We start from the raw sequence: 19858 nt of genomic DNA, 5'->3' as shown, positions 1-19858 counted from the left end.
TTTACTGGGATCCAGCCCACCCAAGTTATACAACTGTTTAATGTCAAAAATTCATCTGCAATTAGACTTTGCACCAATTTGGTCTAAGTAACATCTTACAATCAATATTCATGGACAATTCACTTGCATTCAGACCCAAACCGGGATCCCAGTCATCATAAACCAGCGAGTTACAGCATATTCTTTCTTTGAACTTAGTGGCCAAAAGTCCAAGAAGAAATCTGGCAAATATACAAGAGGTGACAAGCTTAAGTGATGAGAAATGCATTTTAAAACATTGCAAGAAGGCCATCTGGAAAGAGAAATGACACTTAACACCTTTTCCAGCCAGGCTTCACAGGAACAACCTTCTAATCAACACTCTGCAGGAGATCGTCAACAAAAGCTACCTTACAACATAGCAGCCCTCACTCCCGAATGTGACCCCAGTGAGAGGGCATATGTAGTTCACACACGTCCTTACAACCGTAGGCCCAGTAATCAGATGCCACAAGTGCCCTTGCACAAAGGAGGTGCCTCCTCTGCACACCATTTTGTAAGTGGTCTGTGCAGATTCTTGGAGAGGTGACTGAAACCCCCCTGCCAGCACTCATCCCATGTCAATAGCTGGCCCCATCCCCCTCCCCATCAGCTGGAAAAGTGTTACTTGCATTGTGGCAACCCTTTACAGGCAGCTCCTTGAGGTTAGAACCAAGAAATACATTAGTAGGACAAGAGATTGAACCATAGAAATATAGAAAATAGATGCAGGAGTAAGCCATTCAGCCCTGCGAGCCAGCACCGCCATTCAATATGATCACGGCTGATCATACAAAATCAGTACCCTGTTGCTGCTTTTTCTCCATATCCCTTGATTCCGTTAGCCCCAAGGGCTAAATCTAACTCTCTCTTGAAAACCAGTTACAACTGCTGCAGTGAAACAAAATAGCATAACATGAGCAAACCCAAGAGTTCCATATTCTACAACAGGCTTTGCATGAATTTTACAATCTTAAAGGAACTTTAAAAAAAAAACAATGCTAGGGAAACATAATAACATTTAACCCGCCAAAAAGAGCTCGGCTCCAAACTCCAATCCTTGCATTGATCTGTAAAGGCCAGACATTTTGCTCTAATCACTACACTCAAAGCGTGAAATCTCACACATTCTCTTCTCAAATTAGATTCCAGCTCCAAACATAATCACAACAGGAACCAAGTAACTCCAGTTTAAGTTTCACACTTTATGGTATTCATGACATGTCTGGTGCAAACATTTTAAACAATCAAATCCCCTAACCAAACAAATGAAGTTGTCAAAGCCTATGTTCTGCTTATTAATAGCAGTCAATTGAAGGTCCAAATTTGAATTAGCATCTATTGCCCGAGCTACTACTTACCTCATTGGAGACCCTCAGACTATCTTTGATCGGAGTTAATCTTGCACTAAACGTTATTCACATTATTCCCTTTGTCATGGTATCTGTACACTGTGGTTGGCTCGATTGTAATCATGTATCATTGTTGCTCAGTACACGTGACAATAAACTAAATTCAAATTCAATTTATTTTAAACTGATTGCCAAAAGGTTGCTATATAATTAATCTATATACTAAAACTCTAATTTGTTCACTTGTTCCTGAACTACAGCTAATACGGGACACGATAGCGTGACAACTTTAGGCCCACCTTACTCACCGTCGTCCAGTGGTCCTATGGAAGAAGTTTCATTGAAATCAGTGTTATATTTTTAAAGTTATTCACATTTTAAAGTTTAAAAAATCACGCATGCGCAGTTGGGGCTCCATTGACCTGGTACTTACGTAAGATGCCCGCCGCATCCACACATGCGCAGAACAAATGCATCCGCGCCTGGGCAGTTGGGGCCCGTTGATCTCGGGTACGAGCAGGGCTTGGCTGCCTGTCTCTTGGGGGTGGGATAGCCAGGCCTGGTGCCGGGAGAAGCAGCTGGAGCTTGGGCCTGGACGTGACTGGGTACCGCGAGCCTGAGGTGGGTCAAAGGGAAAGGCGGCAGCGGCAACAACGGCGGTAAGGCTGGGCGTTGGTGGAGGTGGAGGCCGAGGACTGGGCCTGGCGCTGGGCCTGACCTCGGCTCCCTCGTCCCCCCTCCTCTCCCCGGCCAGCTCAGCGCCTTCCCCACGCCACCCAGAGTCCAGCAACAGTGGGAGAGCCGCCATCATCTAACCACCGCACCGGGATGGGACAGGGCTCTCACCGCCCCCTCCCGCCCCACTCCACTAATGGCGGCCGCCCGGGCAGGGAGGCGGGTTGCTTGGCATCCGCGGGTTGCTCCTGGGAGGGAGGGGGGAGTGAGGGGGGTGGGAGGAGGGATGAGGGAGTGGGGGAGAGAGGGTGCTACACCAATGCAGGAGAGGTAACCCTAGGGGGGAGGGGGGGGAGGAGGGAGGAAGGGGGGGGGAGGGGGGGTGATAGGGGAGAGGTGGAGGGGGGAGTAGAGGGTGGGTGCTGCACCAATGCAGGAGTGGTTTGGGCCCAACGGGTCCACTTGGTCTAGTGCATACTATATTCCTAGGTCGTCTAAATGCACAAATAGCAAACAAACTGACTGGCGCAGCCCTTAGTAAATTACAGTGTCCAAAGTAAATACAAGCTAAATAAAAGTCATGTTTACAACCACCCCGCACAACTGTGACTGATAGACAGGAAATATTGTTCCTTAGAGATTGCTTTGCCAAAATACAAACTACACTCGGCACTTATACAATTCCATCAAAATGAAACAGGGCTATATAGGGGTTCATATACAACAATACGCACATTTTCGTGCTTTAACTAGAAAAAAAGCCCATTTTGCCAGCATTTGCAAATGATTTTGAGTGGATACGACACAAATATTCAGTCATATTTATAATCTTGAAACCACACTGTGGCTTGAACATTCCCATGTTTTTATTTAGCTGCAAGATCCTGCTCAAGTTCAGAAAATTTTTTGAAATTATTTTTGGCAGTCATTCAACATTACGTACTGGATGCAAGAAAGTGGACTAACCCTTCCTGAAAAGTAATGTGTCTGCAATCAAATCTTTGGCTTGACATGAAACTTATTTTGACTTATTTTAAATAGTAAAAGTTAAATTACAAAATAGATAATTACCTTCACTGAAAGAGAACCTTCAAGATTGAAACTGTCCTAATCCTTGAGCAGTTTGTGTTCCCTCATTTGGCTTCCTGGAAGTCAGACTAGTTTGATCAATTTGATCAAATAAAGTTCCAAAGCATTACACTGGACAAATCATTAACAATTCTTTATTTAAGGCGTGGCTTCTTTATTCTATAACTCACAAGTAATCCAAGACAGGTGATTACAAAGAGGTGACATAATAATATAAAGCATAGGTTCAGGGAGGAAGTCAAAAATAAAAAGCAAGATAGTTTTCAGGTTGCTCAGGAGGTTACTTTTGCATCAAATCCAAGGACAAGACTTGAGGCAAAGGTTTAGTTATTTTCACCATTAAAAAGGGTGCAAAAACAGCATCAATTTTGTTCAGATGGTGAAGTAGTCTTTAGCCATGTTGGCCTTCAGTCAGGGAATTGGGCAAAGAAACTGGGATGTTATGTTACAGTTGTACAACAGGTAGGAGAGGCCACACTTAGAGTATTGTGTTCAGTTTTGGGCACTGTTATAGGAAAGCTGCCATTAAGCTGGAAACAGTGCAAAGATGATCTACCAGGATGTTGCCATAACATGGCAACTGGGGCCTGAGCTACAGGGAGTGATTAGAAGGATATAGGCCAAAGTCAAATAGGTCTAGCTTAGATGGGGCATCTTGGTCGGCATGAGCTAATTCAGCTGAAGGGTCTGGTTCTGAGCTGTACAACTAAACTTCCCATTTAACTGTTGAGATTTATTTAGGTTTAAGAAAACATTTCCCAGGTACGAATGTAGATCAACTTAACTTTGAAAAGAATCTTGTACTGGCACACACATTTATTTTGCCAACTGCTGCCATCTTAGTGGACTAATTATAGAATTATAATTTTGGAAAAACTGTCATCTTGCGGTTTAGCATACACAACAAATATGATAGCTACAGTACTCTGGACATCATGAATGCTAAGAAGGGTGTCTTTCTCTGTTCTCCCTAACAATTTTATTTGAATGTGTTTTTCAAAATATCACAGGATCTTGTTTCCAGATATATCGGCACTCATTTTGACATCTCCAATGTGTTTTATGCACTAGGTCATCGTGGAGAAGACCAACTCAAATGGACACAAGAACATTGCCAAGAATGGGCCTAAGCATTAGGGAGAGGTTGGGCAGATTTGGACTTTATACCGCAGAGAGTACGAGGCCGAGGAGTGATCTTATAAAGAAGTACAAAATCATGATGGGATAAATAGAGTGACTATGGAATATTTTACCCAGGAAGGAGAAGCACAGACTAGAGGGCATAGGACTTCTAATAACCGAGAGAAATCAAGAGCATGTTATCATTTTTTTTTTAAACTTCTAACTTTTCAAGCTACAAAATTTAAAGTTTGCATCAGAAATTCTTGAAGTTATATTCTCTTCAGTGTGATGTTTTATGGTTCAATTTATAATAATATTAAATTATTATTTAATATATATATTAAATAATATATAATAATATATATTATTTATATGTTATGTTGAATCAAGATCAGGAATTCTAGAAAAGTAAGTAATTATTGGATGAATTGAAATCATTTAATTCTATCACTATTGAAAGCTATTAGATACTTCAGCTGGTAACACCAAAATGGTTTGATATTAGAAAGAGGTAGAAGTCATCTCCAGCCTGCATGAACTGTGGCAATGCTCATGGTAGTTGTGTGTATCTCAATTGTGGATGGGAGGCATTGAAAGAGGATGGAAACACAAATATAAGCCAACATGCAAAAGGAGAATTGATATGAATGGTCCATATATTATAACAGTATACAAGCTTCACTGGCCAGACCTTAGGATGGTTATAACACCATACCAAGGACTTCTAATATTAATACATCAGCATCAAACTACGTAAGTAGCAACAAATCTGAAGGACATTATGACGACTTTTTAAAAAAAATCTTTTATTAGCTTCTAGCATCTGAAGCCGTCATTACAGCACAGATGAAATGACTTGGTTCTGCAAGATTGGATTTCATTTTGTCAGTTTAAGTTTTCTAAAAAGTGAAATAATACTAGGTGCAAAATATATTGTTTCATAAAAATACAATGACCTTATTATAGAAATATGCTGCAACACCCCACATGGGTGTGTGGAGCATACTATTCCAACATTATCGAAGCGTTAAACTTAGTTGGATTAGCTAAAAGCACGTCCACAGAGTATTTTGCAAAATCAGTTTCTAATCCCATGACTATTGAAGAACTGTAAGGTTAATATTTCCCAGATGAAAATAAATTCTATTACGTTGATGTCAAGTACCTAATAAATACCTAATTTTCTATCCATGACCTACAAGGCAGATGGTTCATGCATTCAAACATAACACTCTAATAATTGGCCAGAAAATGCTGAACTGTAATTTTGTTCTAAAAAAAGACAAAGTGCTGGAATAACTTTGGAGGTCAGGCTGCATCTCTGGAGAACCTGGAGAGGTAAAGTTTCAGTTCGGGATCCTTCTCCACACTGATAATGTAGGGAGGAGGGGGGGGGGGGGGAATTGGAAGAGAGGAAGGGCAGAATAAAGTATGACAAGTAATAATTGGATACAGGTGAGGGGTTCAGGGGTGGAGTTGATGGCCATTTGCCTAAGGTTTAAAAAAAGCAGGAGTGAGATTAATATTAATCTTTGTCTGGATTCAGAATTAAATCATGGCTGATCTTACTCACCATCCTAACCCCATTCTCCTGCCTTCTCCCAATAACCCCAGACTCCCATACTTGTCAAGAATGTGTCTATCTTTGGCTTAAAAATATCCATTGACTTGGCTTTCACAACCTTCTGTGGCAATGAATCCCACAGATTCACCACCCTCAGAAGAAATTCCTCCTCATCTTTTTCCTAAAGGAACGTCTTTTCATTCTGAGGCTATGACCTCTGATCCTAGACTCTCCCTCTTGAGAGAGAGAATGCACTTGCTGAAGAGCAGAGAAAAGGGAACTTTTAGAATACATTAAAATTTCTGATTTGAAAATACCACCAGAAAATAGAACACAGGGGTATGTAAAGAGTTTCTTAAATTGAACATCACTAAAGGCTAATAATTTTTTGTTTAATAATAATAATAATAATGCATTACATTTGTATAGCGCTTTTCTAAAAACTCAAAGACGCTTTACAGGGTTTACTAAAACATAGAAAAAAATAAATAAATAAATAAACGAACAGAAAAGGAAAAATAAGGTGAGGTGACGGTCAGTGGTTGAAGGCAGTGCTGAACAGGTGAGACTTCAGTGAAGTTTTGAATGTGGTGAGTGAGGAGGAGTCCCTGATGGTCTGAGGTAGTGAGTTCCAGAGGGTGGGAGCAGCGATGGAGAAAGCCCTGCCCCACCAGGATCTGAGTTTGGTCCGGATGGGGGGGGGGACAGGAGGTTAGCAGCAGCAGAGCGGAGGGTACGGGTGGGAGTGTGTCTGTGGAGGAGGTCAGTCAGGTAGGATGGGGCCAGGTTATGGAGGGCTTTGTAGGTCATGAGGAGGATTTTGTACTGGATTCTCTGGGGGATGGGGAGCCAGTGGAGCTTGTAAAGGACAGGGGTGATATGGTCACGGATCGGGGAGTGGGTGAGTAGACGGGCAGCGGAGTTCTGGATGTATTGGAGTTTATTGATGATTTTATTCCACCGAATAAGGAATCATGGCATTAGGACTTTGCTTTTAGCTCCAAGTTTTTATTCCTTCTTCCCCAGTTCCTGCTCCCCTTCACAAGGTCATAGATACTTTACTGGGAATCTATCCAACAAGCCAATAACCTTCTTGGCAATGCATCAGGACTCTCATGGCAAGGAAGCAACGGAGTAGTTTCTTCATGCAGTAAAGGGCAGATCTGCAACTAGAATTCAGCTGAATCTATGACTCACTGTTCATCAGCTGAACTCACTTGAACAATCAGGAAATCTGAAACAACTTGGCAACCATAGACAGACATTTTGTTTTCTTACTGCACAGTGTTTTCAAATGTCCTTATTTTCCCCCCAAGGTTACTCCCTTTTCAAGTTTAGTTCAGTTTAGAGTTTACAGCATGGAAACAAACCTTTTGGCCCACACCGACCACTGATCACACATTCACATTTGTTGTACATTATCCCACTTTCCTTCGACATTAGGGGCAATTTACAGAGGCCGATTAACTTACTGACCTGCACATCTTTGGGGTGTGGAAGGAAACAGGAGGTCCCAGAGGAAACTCACACAGTCACAGGGAGAAAGAGAAAACTCCACACAGACAGCATCCAAGGTCAGGATCGAACCTGGGTCTCTGGTGCTGTGAGGCAGCGGTGCTACCAGATGCATCATCCCCCTGTTCCACATCCATTTGGCTTCAGAGCTCCCCCAAATAAACATTGTGTTGCCCCTTCTATTTTGAATGTAGGCAGCCTGAGTATTCTACACAGGTTCACCACCGATTTTCCGGCAACTGATGGTCTGGCACCTCATTTAATCTGGACAAAATTACAAGAGCGAGCTTAAAATTCTCCAGGCAGCCACTAATGGCATTGTGTGTGGGAATCGTTCTTCCCGGACATGTCCTTCCATCTCAAAAGAGTTATTGGTTTGCATCTGCAGTTATTTGTGGTGATCCCTTGGTTTTGTGCAATTCTTAGCTTAGTTTGCATTCATTTATCCCTAACTATGGCTTCTAAGTAAGGTCCAAGTGACAGTCATGGTGTCAAGAGTAAGTGCCTTTAACTTGCATTTGTTTTAATTAAGTTACTAGCAGCCCATTGTGCTTTAAAGACATGGGAGAGGTACATGATCTAGCAGTATACTTACACATGTAAGTTGTCTACTTCTACATTAACTAAACATATTAAACATGTAACTGAGTCAAAATTATTCGATTATTACATTTAGATCTCCTCCATGCCTTTCAAGAATTAGTGAAAGCCTAAAGACCATTGATTCTTCAAATGATCATTTTAATGTGCCATAGGTTTCGTTTTACAACATTTACACTGGATCCACCAAAAATATGTAGGAAGGACATGCAGATGCTGGTTTATACCCAAGACAGACAAAATGCTGGAGTATCTCAGTGCGTCAGGCAACATCTCCAGAGAAAAGGAAGAGGTGACGTATCTGGTTGGAACTCTTCTTCAGACTATCTGAAGATGGATTCTGACCCGAAAAGATCTAATTTCTCTCGAGATTCAAGATTCAAGATTCAAGATATCTTTATTTGATGCTGCCTGAACCGCTGAGTTACTCCTGCATTTTGTGTCTATCCACCAAAAACAGGCCAGATTACATTGGATTTAGCTCACACATAATAATGAGAAACAATGAAATCGTCGAGATATATAAAAATAATTAATACCACCAAAAATATTTAATTCCCTTAAAAACATCTGTTCTATGGAACTGCTGCACTACTACGCTGAGAATTATATTCTGCACTTTGTATCTTCTCCTTTGCTTTATTGATTTCACTCATGTTTGACGTTATTGTATTTATTTGTGGTATTTCTGACCTGTTTGGACAGCGTGCACAACAAAGCGTTTCACTCTACCCCGATACATGTAACAATGAGAAATCTAAACCTGCTCAGTTTAACTGAAACTATAAATTATGTCAGAGTTTAAAAAAAACATATTTTACTTTATTTACTTCATTAATGAAGGTGACCAGCTTCAAATGAGGCTGGAGCACTGCTCAGGGGTCAGATGTGAAGTGCATCCAGTCTGTCAGCTCAAGTTATTTCAGAACATCCCTGGATTCAGTGGTGAGTTCATGGACAAAGCAGGAGATTACATGCAAAAATTCAGAATCCAAAGATGTCCTCCCAGCAGCTTGGTGGCATGTTTCTACGGACCTGCTAGCCACGAGAACCATTTGGCACATAATCTCTTCTCCGATTGAAAAATGTACTTTTGACCTATTGCCATAAATCAGAAGACAAATCTCAAATCCTCCTGTAAAACTCAAATACAGTCTAAACATATTCCTCAGTACAATAATTTAGAGTACCTGCCTGATCAGTCAAGCTAACCCTGTTGCATGACGGCCTAAAGTACGAATCGCAAAATGTATTTAGTTCATCCTAGACTAAGCAGTAATATAGAAACATAGAAAATAGGTGCAGGAGTAGGTCATTCGGCCTTTCGAGCCTGGCTGATCATATAATTTCTTGTTGTACAAAAAATATACAAACACTATATGATTAGACACCAACATATTTGAAACAAAAAGACACAAAAATCATAATCAACTTTTTATTGCGCTTCTATAAGCCAAAAGTTCCCTCATGGTAAATTTGATTGCATCATTCTGCTAAAGTTAAATTACCACAATGAAAAGCAACAAAATAATTTATTCCACACATTATTAGCAGCAACAAATATAATTGTTGTCACCAGAATCCCTTTTGATTTTGGGCACAATTATCATTGTCAGTGTGGTAAACTGCTTCAACCTCACAGAATAAAGTTATGCTCTTACAAACTGCTCCAGGCACTTTTACCACAAGAGGGCAAAAGGTTATATAAAAAATGTTAAAAATTAACCCACAGAGCATCTGAAAATGGTAACACCCAGCAAAAGATTAATTAGCTCACAATGCATGTAGTAACTCTTTGACTGAGCTATTCGGTCTCTTTCTTTATGCATTCCCCGGAGCATATCTTTTCCCTTCAAATAGTTATCTAACTCTTTTTGAAAATTATCATTAAATCAGCCCCTGTCCCTTTCGGATCAGAAATTTCAGCAATATACTATGCAAGAAAAGATTGCAGGGGAGGGGGGGGGCAAAATGCAGGTTTGGTCTAGTAGTAATTTAAAACAAAAAACAAAAAACAACCCAAAATAGCTTTGCCTTCGTGCGGTTTAGGGGAGAAAATCCATCAACTTTTTGTCGCTATCTTCTCCCTTTCTACTTCATCATCAGGACGAAACCACAAATGCACAGTAATTTTTAGAATGCTGCTGTAAAATATGGTGTGAAATATAAGCCGAAGACATCTTTACATCACAGTGTGTAACTCTCAAGTGTCAGCCTAGCATTTTAGTTAAAAAATAAATTGTGAAATACAAATATGTCTATTAATCTGATTTAACAATCCCTGCCTCCTCAAAAATTCTGATTAGATTATTGAAAAGGAAGAAATCCAGCAGTTCATGCAACGGTTTTTGAACTCCACCACATTGAGCAGAAGAATATAAACCACCTTTGTTCTTAACTATGTAAAAAGGGCCATTCATCGTACGGAACCACATGGTATAACTTCACACCAAATTACAATTACGTCCATTTGCCAGAAGACTGCTCAATTACGAGTGACTAGGGATTCTGTGGTCATTTCGACATCAGCATGATGTTTATGAAGGTTACAAGTCACATTCTCCATCAACATTCTTCTTCTAACTCACCTCCCCAGGGATAGTGTCAAGATCCCTGCACAGGCCTTGATCTTGTTCTGTGCCTCCAGATGAGTCATTCCTTCGGTATTTTCACCGTCAATGGATATCACAGTATCTCCAATCCCGACATTTGCTTGTTCTGCCTTGCCACCAGGCGTGATCTGTAGCAAAACATACAATTTGATGTTTAGGATAACGTAAAGTCGTAAAAATCAACAGTGCATTATTCCGTTTAATTACACTCACATGACCACAAGCTTCTCCAGTGTGTAAATGTATACCGCTTTAAAACTCCTTATTCAGAGTTTTATTCATCTTCTGGCTGACCTAAACACTGACATTTTTTGAAGTGTGAAAGATAGTGAAGCAAGGTGGTCTTATTTTTCTTTTGTTAACAGGCATATTTCAGGATAGAGAAATCTCTGTAATTAATGTATGCTACAATGTGGAGGTGGCCAGAAGGGCTTCCTTCCTATTATGCCAAAAGGTTGAACATCTAAACTCATAAGAATATGTAGAGCTGTTACAGTTGGATCACTATTCTCATAGTGAATTGAAAGGGAGTAAGTGGAAAAGATGCAAACATGGTAACTATTATTCAGAATGCATTATGTAATGGTTACTTATTTTATGGGCTCTATTTAAAAAATCACCTTTCACTGCATTAAGAATGGAAGCGGCTTATTTTGGTGACAGGATGAAAGTGCGTGAAGTAAATACACTAATAAAAAAGTCATTTGAAATTTTGGGAAATGATGTTTATCCAGATTTACAACCTGGCAGGGGGTTCTGTTAAAAATTGACAACTGTAGCTGTTTGAGCTTTTTTTGTGGAATTAAATCTAGTTTCCATGCACCAGTGTGTGAACTTGTCAGCAGGGAACATTTCAGGATGCCTCAGGAACTGAGAAGAGGATTCCTCGGGTGTATTCTGTGGAACTAATAAGGTTAAGGCTGTGATTTGCCTTAGATTTAAGATGTTAAAGAAAACTAATTGACCAGAGTGAAATAAACTACTTGCCCTGACTGTTGAATTTAGAATAAGAACACATGGTTTCAAAGTTTGAAAGATAAGTAACACATTTACATGCAGGGATGCTGAAATATGGAACTCGTCTGTAAACAGTTATAGACAAGGCCAGTTAGTCAATTTTTAAAAAGTTTTTTTACTTTATATTTTATTTTGAATTTTCCACATTCTCAACAAAAAGGACTCAATGGTCCTTTACTTCTCCTGGCATACAAAATGGTTAGAATAATCCAATATTTTTTTAATTGCACCAAAAATCACACTTGAAAGGTACTCAACAAGTTGTATAGAATTTAGGGATGATGTAACAGTGTGAAAGGTGCTTTAAATCCAAACAATTTCAAGACTTGATCTATATAAATCCATATAGACCAATATAAATCAACCTATATAAAATAAAGGATCTAAGATTGACAGAAAAAGCTGGATTAACTCAGCAGGTCAGACAGCATCTCTGGAGAAAAGAAATAGGTGACGTTTCGGGTCGAGACCCTTCTTCAGACTGAGAGTCATGGGAAAGGAAAATGAGAGATATTGGCGGAGATATAGAACAAATAAATGAAAGATATGCAGAAAGTAACAAAGATAAAGGAAACAGCCCATTGTTAGCTGTGGGCTAGGTGAAAATGAGTTACGAATAATGAGACTCAACAAGAAAGGATCTAATTGACTTTCCTAAATTGTACTTGGATATCCTCCAAGGGCAGTTGAATGAATAACAAGATGCTTTGATATAAACTTGCAAAGTCACTTTGCTAATCATTTGAAGAGCATTGTTCATTTCTGTATCTGCCATCGAGAAAACAAAGTAACAAACATGCAAGTTCCTTATTTTGTTTAGCAGTTATTTAAATCAAGTCCACATGCGTTGAGGGGTTACCAAGCCGAGCAGATGTTCTTGTGGGAGAACATGTCAAGTCTTATTGAAAGGAATTATAACCACCATTGGACCAGCTTGCATCAGAAAGTAAACTGCCACAGATACGTGCCATCTTTTGTAATAGTCTGTGAATGCACACACAAGGTTTCAGTTTATGAGGGTTGCCATCAAATGTTATCTGGATTTCATCGCCCATTTCCTACAGATGATGATTATTTTCAGACGTTACCTCACAGTGATTTCTAATACTTTAAAACCTCAACTCACAGAGCCCGTGGTTATACTTAAAGTGGTTGAGGAAGTTGAAGAAATGCAAGATGTGCATTAATACAGTGCCTTTCACAATCCAAGGACAATACAAGAGGACATTCAAGTAGTTTTGAAGCAAAAATCACTGCACTAAAAACGAAGCAATCTATTTGTACCCAACTGGAATTCGCAAGCAGCAAATGTGACAATGACTAAAATGATCATTTTTTAGGTGTTGTTTGAATGATAAAAGTTGGCAAGGACACTGGAGACCAGTCCACTACTCAATTAAAACACAATTGATTTAATCTCTGCACATTAAAAAATCTTCTAATTCTGACAAAATGTCATTGAATTTATATATTACCCCTACTTCCCACTGTGTGTCTGGCTAAATATTTCCATTATTTTCCATTCGTTGTATAGGAGCTTTTACAATCACCCGAATGGGCAGCTCGATCTTCAGTTTAATGCTTCATCTGAGGAACATATTGAGTATGGAGGGTCAAGCAACTGCAGATGCTGAAATTTTGAGTACAACACAAAGTGCTGGAATAACACAGCAGATCAGGCAACATCTGTGGAAGGAATGGATAGGTGACATTTTGGATCAGGACCCTTCTTCAGACTGGGGAAAGGTCCTGACCCAAAATGTCGCCTGTCCATTCCTTCCACAGATGCTGCCTGACCCATTGATCTACTACAGCACTTTGTGTTTTACACTACATATTGAGATATCATCACAAAACTAGTGTCAAGATATTTTTTATATATTGAAGGCTCCGGAGTGCAACTGTTACCATTAGAACACAGTGGCAAGTGTACTATCAACTGAACCATGACTGATACTGTCATTACCAAAATGTGCTCTACACCACTGAATGGTTCACCTTCAATCACCATTGTATCATAATATCTTGAGGAAAGTATTTACTTATTTTAAAATACTAGTCCATTCATGTTGCAACGTGCAGCATTTAAGATTTAAATACAATTATTCTGCCATTTACCTAAAATTAATGGCAATGCCAAGCCTAAAAAGGCATTGTAAAATGTATGCCACTACACACAGACCTGTAATATATTTCTCCCTTTCTATGCTCAAATGCAAAAGGACAATAGCAAAATATTTAAGATACAAACCTTAAGGAATGGCTGGACTGCAATTATTCACGACAGGAAGTCAAAATCATAGTCGTACAGCACATAAACAGGCCCTTCAGCCCCATTCGCCGATGCCGACCAAGATGCCCCATCTACGCTGGTCTAACCTGCTAGTGTTTGCCACATATCTCGTTAAACCCTTCCTATCCATGTACCTGCCCAAATGTTTTTTTTTAATACTATTATAGTACCTGCCTCAACTACACCTTCTGGCAGCTCTTCCATATACCCACCACTCGGTAGGTAAAAAAAATGCCCCTCAGGTTCCTATTAAATCTTTCCCTTCTCACCTTAAACCCAAGTCCTCTGGTTCTTGATTCCCCTACTCTGGGCAAACTCTGCATTCACCCTATCTATTCCCTCATGGTCTTATACACCACTACAAGATCACCCTTCAGGCTCCTTCGCTCCAAGGAATGAAGACCTAGCTTGCCCAATGTCTCCTGAAAGCTCAGACAATCAAGTCCTGGCAGCATCCCCAAATCTTCTCTGCACTCTTTCTACCTTCAGGCCACCCTTCATATTGTAGGATGACCAAAACTGAACACAACATTCTAAGCTCTCACAATACTTGTGAGAACAGCCTCACAACTGTAGGTACATCTGCAACATATCATCCCAACTTCTCTTCTCAATACCCTCACTGATGAAGGCTGATGTACCAACATAAGCTTTTTTGACCACTATTTAGTTTCGTTTATTGTCACATGTACCGAGGTACCGTGAAAAGGCTTTTTTTTGTGTTCTAACCAGTCAGTGAGGAGACTACAAATGATTACAATCGAGCCATCCACAGTGTAGATACATGATAAAGGGAATAAGGTTTAGTGCTAGATAAAGTCCAGTAAAGTCCGATAAAAGATAGTGTGCCACTTTCAGGGAACTATGTGCCTGCATGCTATCTCTTCACAGCTGTTTGTTTCTGTGATCCTTTCCCATGCACTGCTTTTATTCATTTCTGACTTTACACACTGTTTTGGTTTCAAATGGTTCTCAAGAAAGGGACCCTGCCAAACCCTGGGGACCAGAGCAGGACCTTCACAATGAAGAGTGTTGCAGAGCAGAGGGATCGAGGAATGCAATTTATAGTGAATAATCTTTGGAATTTATATATTTTTAAAAACATATTTGCATGTCCAGCTTCCTCATTGTTAACTGTCTACGGTTGAGGCAATTTGTACATTGAAACAAGGGTCTAAAGGGCCACATGATAGCGAGACACTGCCCAGTCCATCACCAGCTCTGACCTCCCCACCATCGAAGTGATTTATCACAGTCGCTGCCCCAAAAAGGCAGCCAGCATTATCAGAGACCCACACCATCCTGGCCACACACTCATTTCACCACTGTCATCGGGAAGGTGGTACAGGAGCCTGAAAACTGCAATGTCCCGGTTCAGGAACAGCTTCTTCCCTACAGTCATCGGGTTATTAAACACCACAACCTCAAATAAGCTCTGAACTACCGTAGACTATTATTATTATTATTACAATATTATTGTTTGTTTTTTGAGTACGTGTATATATGTGTGTATACCAGTGAGTATGTGTACAGATGCTCCCCGACTAACGATGCTTCGATCTGCATCTTTGAAATGGTGCAAACGGCAGCTCGCTTCCAGCCACGTGATCACATATATTCAATGCATTTCAACGTACGATATTTTCGGTTTACGATGGGTTTCTCAGATCGAAACCCCATCATAAGTTGAGAAACACCTGTATATATACACTGAACTTTTTTTTCTCTCTCGTTTATCACATTGTTTACTGTGTACTATGTTTACATATTCTGTTGCGCTGCGGCAAGTAAGAATTTTATTGTTCTATCTGGGGACATGTGATATCAAAACACTCTTGACCCCATCTTTAGTTCAGCCTTCTGGAAAGAAAACAATTTCTTCCCAAGTAATTACAAGATTCGTATTTCCACTAATCTGGAGACAGTTCCATTCCAGGTATTTAGGGCAAAGATAAATTCTGAATGTGGTCCAAAATATTATCTTTGCATAGTCTGAATACACATTCTCCAGTTTTCCCTTAGACATTTTAATTTAAATCAAGAGTCAGGAGCAATATTTCACAAAATAGTTAGGTATTTTCTATACCCCTTGCATTCACAATTCAGATATTGATTCTCTAGTTATTTAATACAAGTAAACCTCTGACATGTATATTACACCGTAGTACTTATTTTATTTCTTCAATGTCTCCCTCAAGAACTGGAACCAGATGCCCTTTTCAATGTGTTAAGTACAGCATTGTTATCATCCACTCAATTTTAGGAGACCAACCCATGAGTTTAAGGGTTTTATTATAGTACTGAAGAAAGTTACCCAAGTCTGCACATTATCTGTCATCAGCACAGGCTCTGGAGGAGTCATAATTCCCACAAAAAAAACCCCCAATGCTCCTGAGGATTTGGGTTAATCTTCTTTAGTCTTGACTATGTGCGATGCTTCATCAAATTTTTAACCCAAGGGGCAAATATTCAGACACAGTTGCCAAAAAAAATCATTTAGAATCTGCTTCATCAATGCCTTCAATCACAGCTGCACCTCAGGAAACATTCTTCTGCATCGTATAATTACATCATTCATCATTCTCATTTCACTTCATGCTGAAATTTGACTTGCATAAAACACTGCAGACATATGGAAACTATATAAGCAAGGAAAGTTTGTAAGTAGCAAAATAAAAAAGGTCAAACCTAAGTTAATTCTTTGCCACAGAAATGTTTGCAGAAGATGATTAAATGAAAACTATTCTGGCACAATTTAAAGAGAAATTGCTTTATATTGCACCATTTCACAAATGTTTGAGTAATTAAGCAAAAACATACTGATGGAGGAACTCGACAGGTCAGGCAGCATCCTTAGAGGGAAATGGACAGACTGCATTTTGGGTCAGGACCCTTCTTCAGGAACTAACTCAAAAACTCAACTAACACTCAAAAAGAACTCAAGTTCCCCTGCTGGCTCAGCAAATTCATCCAGTGTCTGACTCGACTGTACTACATTACATCACCTACCTGCATTTAATATCCATTTTGCAGAAAGAATGAGTGTTCATGAAGTCAAAAAAAGAAATCAAAACTATATGAAGAGATCACCGAGAACAATTTCTCATCTGTATTTTATTTAGAAAAGCAGTACTTGGCCTCAGGAGCCTTATTATAGGACCTTCATCCACAGTTGGAGTTGAGAAAGAAATAGTCACACAGCCAGCCATGCATTACTAAAAAATGTGAACTATTCATTATGCCTCCAACAGAGACATAATTGGTGTTCAGTGAAATAATGCATGGTTTTAAACATCAATACATATAGTACATGAGCAATGATATACTGGGGTTAGCAAATTCTTTCAAAAATGGTAAACAAATTTAATTGCTTGAAAATTTATATTTTTGTGCTAAAGATATTGCATTATGTTCTTTGTTGCTTAAAATGTCCAAACAAAATGTTCATTAGCCGCATTTTTCGTGCGGATGTCGACCCTAACCCTGGTTCAGCTAAAGGTGATAGAATATATTTTGAATAAACATCCAAGAAAGTAGGGCAGCACAGTGACGCAGCGGTAGAGTTGCTAGCTTACAGTGCCAGAGATCCGGTTTCGATCCTGACTACGGGTGCTATCTGTATTGAGTATGTACTTTCTACCTGTGACCTACAAGGATTTTCTCCAGGAGCTCTAGTTCCCTCCCACACTCCAAAGACGTACTGGTTTGTCGGTTAATTGGGTTGGTAAAATTGTAAGTTGTCCCTTGTGTGTGTAGGATAGCATTACTGTGCGGGGATCGCTAGTCGGCACTGACTTGGTGGGGTGAAGGACCCATTTCCACGCCATATCTCCAAACTAACTTAAATAAACTAAACTAAATCAGAGAGAAATGCTCAATCGATGCTTAGAAATTTACAGATGTAGATAAATATGTTCACAGTGCAAAGTTTTCTTTGAGAAAGAAAAGTGCACATTAACTTTAGTCAAGATCAAGAGGGTACACAAAAATGACAAATTTTCTTTTACACTTGCCCTGTTCCAAAACTTTGGTTAACATTACTTAATTACTCCAACAACTGAAAACAGCAAATGGAACATTACATAAATGCCATTTATCAGTGCAGCACACTATAAAAATGTGATGTAAACAAATAACAACATGGGCCAGTTTATAAAAGAAGTATTCAGTAAAAACAAAACAGGAGTTTATAATCAGACAAAATTGTGATAACGCACTTCGACAATATAGGTGAATCCACAAGAAACAATGTGAATAATGTGTGCTATCAGTCCAGCTGAACCTAAGTCACCAACATTGATATGGAGAGAAAAATTGAAGTTTGAAACCTTTTTTGTGGATGTTGAACATTCCTTTTGCAGATTGGCTGCTTCACACTTATTTGCACATTGATTGTGATCAAATTTCATCTACCTTTCCTAAGCATACAAGAGTCAGACATACATCACCAAAACAGGCCAACAAGCTAGCCACATGACAATAAACGAAAATGAACTAAAACAGAATTGAGGCCCTTCTGCTCAACTTGCCCATTGTGACCAAGTTGCCTCATATACAATAGTCCCACATGTGTCAGAGTCATTCAGCATTGACTATAACTATCAATAAAATTATCCCTCTTAACAAAAATACACTTGATAATACATTTGGTTTTTTTTTGCCTGCAATGAAACAAACTTCAATAGTTACCAATTAAGATTAAACTGGTCTTCCACATTGTTAAAAACCAAACATAACAAGTGGATTTTTTTTTAATTGGAAGCATTAAAAATTGCATAAAGTGTAACTCAATGCTAGAATCACGTGGAACATCAGTTCCACCACGAAGGCAATATTATACACTGCAGTTTAAGTGCCCATTACAATTTAATATACAGTCCATCAAACGGAGTTAAAATAGCAATGAAACCTCACATTTCTATATTAGAATAATTCAACATCCTGATTATTTCCCTCATTAGTAATTATATCAGCTTTTCCCAGGTGCAGGTATTTTTTCTAAACAAGAAGTTGTTTTTTTACTTGATTCAGCACAGTAATTAATTAATTACCAGTAATTATTGGGTTTTCAAAAAAAATCAGTGAATCACAAGTTGCAAGCAAGGATTTTTATTGCAGCTGCACCTCTCCATAGTGTGCATATGACAATAATCACTTGATAAGACAAGCTGTGGTTATGGTTTGCTTGATTAGACAAGCTGTGGCTATGGTTTTACTGTTTTTGCCCAAATACAACATTGCACCACAATTATCCTGAAGAATCTAGACCTTAAATCATTTATCAATTGCAGCTCAGCTGGTAGCAATGACAAAAGACAGTGGATTCAAGCCTAATCCATGAGCCTTGACCACAAAATCCAGCCACATCAGTGCTAAAGTGGCGAGGTGCAATTTTGACATGACCATTATATTTTCGTAAGAGTTGTTAAACAGAAGCTTAATCTGCTCATTTAAAATCAAGATAAAGATCACATGGCCCCATGTACTCTAGCCAACATTTAATCTTCAACCATTATCACAGAAAGTGGATTACCTGGGCATAATCACATGGTACTTGGGCAGAGTGAACATTAAACTGCTCCATTGTAACACTTGAAGCTGTGATAAAAACTTTGATTGCCTCAGATCAGTACAAAATTGAGTCTGTTCGCAGCACCCTGGCAGAACCTTGAAATTATTATGCATAATAAGGTCTGAAATGGCAATGCACGAGGGAACCATGCCAGTTTGCTTCAGGGTCTTTGTGCTGCAGTTTTTGTCCAAGGACTGATACAGACAAGATATGCCAACCACAGCAATTTAACAATTAGGCCTTGCAATCTAAAAGACATTTAAGTAGTTCTGCACACCAGTTCCAATTGACGTTAAGACTACATCGCTTACAGTAGAATTGAGCACTTATAGACAATAGATGCAGGAGTAGGCCATTTGGCCCTTTGAGCCAGCATCGCCATTCAATGTGATCATGGTTGATCATTCACAATCAGTACCCCGTTCCTGC

The 19858-nt window shown here is 39.4% G+C and overlaps 1 protein-coding gene across 3 annotated transcripts in view; it reads right to left on the bottom strand.

Annotated features, from left to right (window-relative positions):
* The window catches only part of pdlim7 (PDZ and LIM domain 7), a 125445-nt gene that overhangs the window by 80376 nt on the left and 25211 nt on the right, over positions 1-19858 (bottom strand). For all 3 annotated transcript variants that reach the window (XM_078411091.1, XM_078411093.1, XM_078411092.1), the window contains exon 2: positions 10524-10675. In XM_078411091.1, the coding sequence (XP_078267217.1) occupies positions 10524-10675 (152 nt within the window). The remainder of the gene's footprint in view (positions 1-10523; positions 10676-19858) is intronic.

This window comes from Rhinoraja longicauda, chromosome 14, assembly GCF_053455715.1.
Source record: "Rhinoraja longicauda isolate Sanriku21f chromosome 14, sRhiLon1.1, whole genome shotgun sequence".
In the NCBI taxonomy this organism is placed as follows: Eukaryota; Metazoa; Chordata; class Chondrichthyes; order Rajiformes; family Arhynchobatidae; genus Rhinoraja; species Rhinoraja longicauda.
The sequence above is the reverse complement of the archived record's forward strand: the minus strand, read 5'-3'. Positions and strand labels throughout refer to the sequence as shown.